General features: G+C 29.4%; 1 protein-coding gene across 1 annotated transcript; it reads left to right on the top strand.

Annotated features, from left to right (window-relative positions):
* Positions 1-4,589: 4,589 nt before the first annotated feature.
* On the top strand, positions 4,590-7,138 carry LOC145962162 (uncharacterized). The gene is made up of 4 exons (XM_083083127.1): positions 4,590-4,593; positions 5,015-5,542; positions 5,778-6,938; positions 7,119-7,138. Exons 1-4 carry the CDS (start codon positions 4,590-4,592, stop codon positions 7,136-7,138), a joined length of 1,713 nt encoding a protein of 570 aa, XP_082939253.1.
* Positions 7,139-7,868: the final 730 nt, after the last annotated feature.

The following is a 7,868-nucleotide window of genomic DNA, read 5'->3' as shown; positions in this document are numbered from 1 at the left end:
ATACGGGGACCATCTACAAGTGACATATACATATGTATACATTCGTCTACATTGACCTTTTAATGTGTATTTCGTTATTATTTTTTATATGTATATCCAATGAACAAAGATACATGAAAATTTAATTTTTTTTATAATTCGTTAATTGTCGGTACCATTAAAAACTGTATCAAAAACTTATTATAAACGATATACATAGTGTTAAATGCAGCATACATGTTTTTGCAATAGCTGTATGCATTATATTTCGTAGTTAGTTGTAGTTTGTATGCATTGTAATAAACATTATACCGAAAAAAGGAAGTTTCTTATGTATAGTATTTTAATGGGACCGGGGCATTATACGTAAACTACTCTAAATTATCGATATATAACGGACACAGAATTCTTATTGTAATTTGTAATTTTATTGTGAATTGATCTGAATGATTTTTAAATTTAAACTGTTTTGTCGCACGTTACATAGGTTGTGTTCCGAAATTCACTGGCAGTACTGCTAGCATATCGTCATCTTTGTTATTTACCAAGTGTTAGACAAGGATAACGACATGCTAGCAGTACTGCCAGTGAATTTCGGAACACAGCCATAAGAGTTGCAGAGGGCGTTTTCAATTGATTGACTATATGTTCAATTGTTTCTACTGTTTTATTATACCAATTGTTTTATTATACTTCGTAGTTTATGATGTAATGTATTATTACGTAAAAATTTTATTGAATATGCATGATTCGCTTGTTAACAAACGGGTTTAGTATGTAAATATTTGTCAGTAATTGTTTTTGTGTTATTTTAATTGTTTTTGCGTTATTTTAATTTTAATTTTTATTTAATCATCATGTTTTATATTATCAAACTTGAATTTTATTTCGTATGCACATCTATAATTATTTAATCTTTATTTTCTATGCAGGAAAGTGTTTTGTACACAAATTCAGCACAATATCTCTGATATTGCTAATTCGTAGCAGTCATCTCATAAATTTCATGTTTTTAATATAGAGGTTATAACTGATTATTTTCCTGAAGTGAGTCAATAAAATAATTAAAGTATTAAACTAAGTTTTATGGCTACTAAGTTTGTTTCATTCGACGATTAACTAAACATTTCATAAATATATATTTTTTGCACATATAATTCTATAATATTTAACAGCATTCTGTTAGAAGATACATTAGTTAATTGTAAGCGTAATGCTGAATTTAATTCAAAATTTCCAGTTTCCAGAGTTAAAGACAAAATATGTTTGCATTAGTTTTATTTTCTGATAATGTATATTACATCTGCAAAGAAACAGACATAATAAAAGGAAAAAGCAGTTGCAGTATTAAATACAAAAATGGCAAACGATATGCTGGCGAAATTATTGCCTATGAAAGTATGTAAAAATTATATGCGTAGTAAAAATTTTTAGTATCTTTGCAACATACTATTTTAATTGTATGGCACTTAAATTAATGTAACCTAATGTTAATACGAGTTTACATTTTAATGTTATATATATAGATTAAATTTATATTCATCACAATGCTACTTACTTATAAAAGTAACTTTAACTTTGTAATACAAAGGTTACTCTTTTGTATTATACAAAAATAGATTAAAATATAATACTTTATTGCTATTCAATTAAATCACTGTGTCACTCTTATATTATATTTAAAAGAATATTCTATTTTGACTATTTTTTGACAAAAGACTAGATTAAATATTTGTTTATATTTGGTTTGTAATAAATTTCTCTCCTTTTATTAATCCTTAGATAATTATGAAAAATTGGAAACCCTAAAAGTTAAAATGGAGAATGAAAATGATATGAAAAATAAAAAGCAGTCCAGTAAGTAAACCCACATTGTTACAATTTAGAAAGTATAAGGATTAGAAAACTTAATATTATTATTTCATTTATTTATAGTTAAAGTCTATAATAGCAATGTTAATGAAAGAAAATCAAGAAAAGTTGCATTATTTGAAAATAAGGAAAATTTATGCACTCTAAATACAAGCCAGATGAATATTAAAATGAAAAAGCAGAATAGAAAATATAATGGTAATGAAAAGGAAAATTTGTGCACTCTAAATAAAAAAACAGGCCTGGTGACTAATACGAAAAAGCGGGTTAAAAAATATAATGGTAATAAAAAAAATATATTTATTATTATTTATATTTGCACTTTAGTTAACAATAACATTCATACATGTTTTTAGTGCCTAGACGCAATACGAACAAATTACAGCAAAATGGAAATTCCACACAAGATGGAAATATATCTAACAATTTAAATAACATAAAGTCAACAGAAAAAGATATAATGGAAACCTCGAATGACACTAGTAGAAATATTTCTTTCATTTAACTGAATATTTTTCATTACTTTTGCACTTTACGTTTAGTACTGTATTGTTAAACATTAATGAAAATAACTTCTTTCAATTTTATTTTTATTTATTTTGTAATTAATAAACGTTTCTTAAGTATCTGTTGACAGGCACAATAGAGAAGAGTCAGAAAATAGAGATCCATCAAATATTGCAAAAGATACTACAAATGAAAAGCCTAACATTTTCAATAATATTGGTATAAATATTAATATTATTGTATTAAATTATCCTTTTTATATAGATTATGTTTATTAAGCCTTGAATAGTTTGCTTTCAATAAATTTTGCTCTTATTTGTACTTGTTTTTAAATTATTAAATTAAGTTTCTATTAATATTTCCAATTTGACAAAAAATTTTAATATTACATATTTCAGTAAAAAAATTATTTGCATATATAATATATCATAGAGTTAGCAATATTGAGAATAACTATGATTATTTATTATACATTATTATAAAGTAACATTATTTTAGGTGCGGAAGCAACTAATAATGAATATACAGAATTGATTACTTGATGATGATGATGATGATGATATCTTTATTCGTCCCCTTGAGGATTGAAGGCGCTTTTTCGAGGAGCGTACCCGAACCTCTTACAAACCTTTCACATAAAAAGAATACAGAATCCGCAAACCAAAATAAACAGAAGGAAAATAACAAGAAAATATAAAATAAAAATAAAAATAAAAATAAATACAGTAAACATAATATAATAAACCACAGTGAAAATAAAGGAAAACGGAGAAAAATAAAAATAAAACAAAAAATAAACTAAAAATAAAAATAAAAATAAACCATAAGCATACTGCATCAAACATAGCACCTATGCTGTGATTCGCCGCGCAGGGAAGACACCGCCTGTCCAACAACCACTCGCTTTGCTTAACACTAACTTATGACTATCCTCGGCTTATGACCGCCTTACATTCTACCTTACAAACTACCCTATCTAACCTAACTAAGAGAGAGAGATCTACCCCTAACTTTTCGACTTCCGGTTCCATATACTCCACATATTCTCCTTCACTCCACACACCCCCCTCCATTCACCATACTCTCTCCTTCCACCTCTCCTCCATACTCCCCCTTTTCCTTCTCTCTTTCACTCTCTATCTCCCTCATCTACCATTCCCCTTCCCCTTCCTGACTCAAGATCTCTTCCATTCTTTCCCACCAATTCCCCTCTTTTCTTCCTCCTCTGCATTCTCCCAGTACATGCTCCCATGTCTCCTCCCCCCCCCCCCCACACCGCCTACACTTCCTTCTTTCTTCTGATTCCCAATATCTCGCTTCTCTTATCTCGTTATTCAACCTAAATCTTATCACCCTCCTCCATCTACTCTCCCCCCATCCCTTTTCCAGATATGCCGGTATTCCTTCCTCCTTCACCTCCCCATACCATCTATTGTACCTTGAATCTCTAATCCTTTCCCATCTTTCCTCCTTTTGCATCTCTCTATCCCTCTGCTCCCACCCATCATATACTTCTTCTCCCCTTCCTCTTTTCTCCTCCATCTCTTTCACTTCTTTTCCCCTGTCCTCAAAAAATTTCCTCCTCTCCTCTTCCCACGCTGTCATTTCCCCTCCCTCTCGTATCTTCCTCTTCATTTCCTCAAAGCAACTCCTCGCTAAGCCTCCGCCTCTCCCTTCTTCCAGTTTCTTTTCAAATCCTACTGCCCTTTTCCCTGTCCCTATCCTAAACTTCTCCTTTCCAGTCTCCTCCCTTACCATATACCCCGGTGTGCACCAATCCACCCCTAGCGTCCACCTAATCCATCTTTCCTGCATTGCCTCCACCTCTTTCCATTCCCTCCACCCCCATATTTCTGCACCGAACTCCATTACCGTTCCTACCAACCTCTCACACAGCCAAATTCTTCTTTTCCAATCTCCCGTAAACCTCCTTTTACCTATCCCCCACACCTGTCTTATCACTACAGAATTGATTACTTTTAATATAGTTAACCTATCAGATAATTCTAATCAACGTTTTACAGAACCTATTGTGGATTGTCAAAACATTTTAGATTTTAGCATAGGTGAATTAAATGAGCAAGGTAAAAGAAATACATAGTATATTATGTATAAATTTGATGGTCTTTCGATTTTATTGGATAACTTGAAATTTATCATTTCTGTTTAAAATTTTTTAGATTTTCAACGGTCGTCTATAAGTTTGGATTTGCTCACTAATTCTAATAATAATGGGTAATAATGGGTTGCTTCTTTTTTTCGTTCGCTATTAAATTAAAAACATTTTTACTAAAATTATAATGTGATGTAGGAATATTTTATCACCGCTTGAAATAACAGAACAAGAAACATTTGACTCTCAAGCTATAAATTACAGTATAAATGAATATTGTGATAATAGTTTTGACGATGTATCATACCCACCTCGTTTTAATTTAATAAACGTACGAGAAGAAGGTACAACAATTTCATATTGTAATTTTATATTAAAATTTATCATTAGAATCAATTAGATACATTTTAATTTATAATAGTAATTTTGACATTTTTACGCATTATATTTTAGAATATCTAGACACTATTAAATATATATTGAAATAATTATTTTTTATATTAAGTAAAAGAGTAGCAGTAAACATTTTATTTCTTATTGCAGAAGACGAAGATGAAGTAAGTCGTACTAGTTCGATCAGTGAATCAAATGATTCATCTTATAGACCTGATTCAGATACTTCTGGAAACAGTAATATAGGAGATAAAAATAATTCGAAAACTTCGATGATAGACAAAAATCAAGATTTACAAATTTCTAAAACATCACACAATACAACTCTAGAAAGGTCACTTTCTCCTAGACATGCGCCAGATGACACAAATATGTTTGTAAAAACTGTAGAAACTGGAAATAAGAAAGATTTTTGTGTTTATTGCCACACGGAACAATCCAAACTGAGTCGTCATCTCAGCAGAAAACACAGCAATGTAAAAGAAGTAAAGGATATCTTAAATATTCCTAGGGGACAACCAGAGCGTAGAATCTTGTTTAACAAAATTCGTAAAAATGGACATTATCTTTTTAATACTAATTCAGATGTCAATACAGGTGAATTGAAAGTTATGCGACGTCCTAATGCTAAACATAATAAAAATGCTAGTGATTTTTCTATATGCCCTCAATGCAAGGGTAACTATTCCAAATCAGCTGTTCGATTATAGAAGATGCAGTAAACGAAATTCTACATACAATAGAAATATATTATCCAAATCAAGGAAAATTACTGGTCGAATTCATGAATCTGCGTGTAAAATTCTCCGAGAACGCGTTTTTCCAACATTGAGAGATGACGATGTTACAAGAATTATAAGATATGATGAATTAGCTATTAATTTTGCAAATAAACTATGTGAAAAATTTCAAGATCCTCACTTTTATGACATGATACGACAAAAATTGCGTCTGATTGGTCGTCTATTTCTTGAAATAAAGAATCAAAATGATAAAATCGATGATCTCTTTACAATTTTTGTACCAGACAATTATGATGACTGTCTCAGAGCTGTTAGAACTTTAGCAGGTTTAAATGAGTTAGGAACTGGCTTTAAAACCCCGTCAGTAGCAACATCTTTGGGTACTTTACTAAAACAACTTTGCAAGCGATGCATTACCGTAATGATAAAGAGACGCGATAAAGAAAAACGAAAACTTGCAGAACAATTTTTAAATCTATTAATAGAAGATTATTCATCTTCTATTGCTCGAACAGCTGTTGAAACACTGCATCAGAAAAAAAGATATTCCAAAAAATTACTACCATCTCAAGATGATATTAAGAAGTTAGAAACTTATTTAAATGATACACTGAAAACAGCTTCCGACTCATTAAAGCAAACATTTTCTTTAAACACTTGGAAAACATTGGCAGAATGTTGTTTGCTGTCTATCCAGTTATTTAACCGACGTAGAGCTGGAGAAATCGAACGTGTTTTAATTGAAGATTTCCAGAATTATGAATCAGTGAATGAAAATACAATAGGTACGTCTTACCTATCGCTTAGCAGTGAAGAAAAGAAAGCAGCACAAAAATATGTTCGATTCACTATGAGAGGGAAATTAGGCCGCACTGTACCGGTTTTACTTCATAGGCAAATGTTAGAACATTTACAATTACTTCTAAGTCATCGTGAAACTGCAAAAGTTCATTTAAAAAATCCATATCTTTTCGGAATACCTGGCATATTAAAGGGAGATTATCGTTACTTAAGAGCATGTGAGCTTATGAGAAAATATTCACAGGAATGTGGAGCTTCAAATCCAGATACATTGCGAGGAACTAATTTAAGAAAGCACATAGCTACCATGTGCACTAATTTAAATCTAAGAGATCATGAAGTTTCCGATTTGGCTAATTTTATGGGTCATGCGGATAAAGTACACAAAGAACATTATCGGCAGCCCATTTTGAGTAGAGAAATATTCCAAGTGTCTAAGTTATTAGAGATTGTACATGGAAAAGACAGTGATGAAGAAACAGAGGAAATTGATATAGAGCAAAATAATTTTCATCAAAGTATATCGTCGCGTAAGTTTATTTGTTTCTCTTTGTTTATCTTAATACTTAAGTTGTCAACATACGTTATTAACATTAGTTATACCAATAATTATTATATTATTCATAATTAACAAAATAAAGCAAAGCATAGCACACAATTACAGTGAGATTGATACAGTTCTAAAATTATAATTTTGATGTTTTTTATAGAAGATAGTAATTCTATATAAGAAAGCAAACTTAATACGAACAAGCAAAAATTTAGTGATAAGTTTTTATTTTATTTAAATTTTTAATGTTATAGTGCAAATCCATACTAAAAAAATATGTTTATCATAATTAATAACTGCTCTTTATGTATAAATCTACTTTTTCTTAAAATGTAATTTTTAATATTACAACGTGATTTAAACATCTGAGCTATACTAATTTTTTATTTTAAAACATGAATTGCACTTTAAACTAAATCTTTAAACTAAATCAATTTCTATTGTTATCCGAATCAATTACAATCCAAAAAATACGATCTATATTATTATGATACACAAGCAAATTTCATTTAATATTTAAAGAAGTATAATATTACACGCGAACAAGTGGAAAACTATTATATATATGTATATACGCATTTATACAAAATTAACCGTAAAAAAACTTTTGTAAAATCTATATAAAAATAATATTACTATAATCTAAAATAATTATCTTAATACTTGAAAATAAAAACTTATTATTTTAACCAAAAAGTTGTACAAAAGATTTATTTTAATTTTCCACATTTGTCTTAATATATATCAAAAATTAATGATATCAAAAAATTGCGCCAACTGAAAATAAAAATCTAGAAAAATTAATAATTAGAAACTAAAAACTGCAAAGAACTAAAAACTGCAAAGAATTAAAAATTTATATAAAAATTAAAAATTAGTACAAATAAAAAAATTTTAATTAAAAAAAACG

This window comes from Camponotus vicinus, unplaced genomic scaffold, assembly GCF_025532165.1.
Source record: "Camponotus vicinus isolate PSW18456_S1 unplaced genomic scaffold, iyCamVici1.0 SCAF_1, whole genome shotgun sequence".
In the NCBI taxonomy this organism is placed as follows: Eukaryota; Metazoa; Arthropoda; class Insecta; order Hymenoptera; family Formicidae; genus Camponotus; species Camponotus vicinus.
Note: the sequence above shows the minus strand (reverse complement) of the source record. Positions and strands in the feature narration are given on the sequence as shown.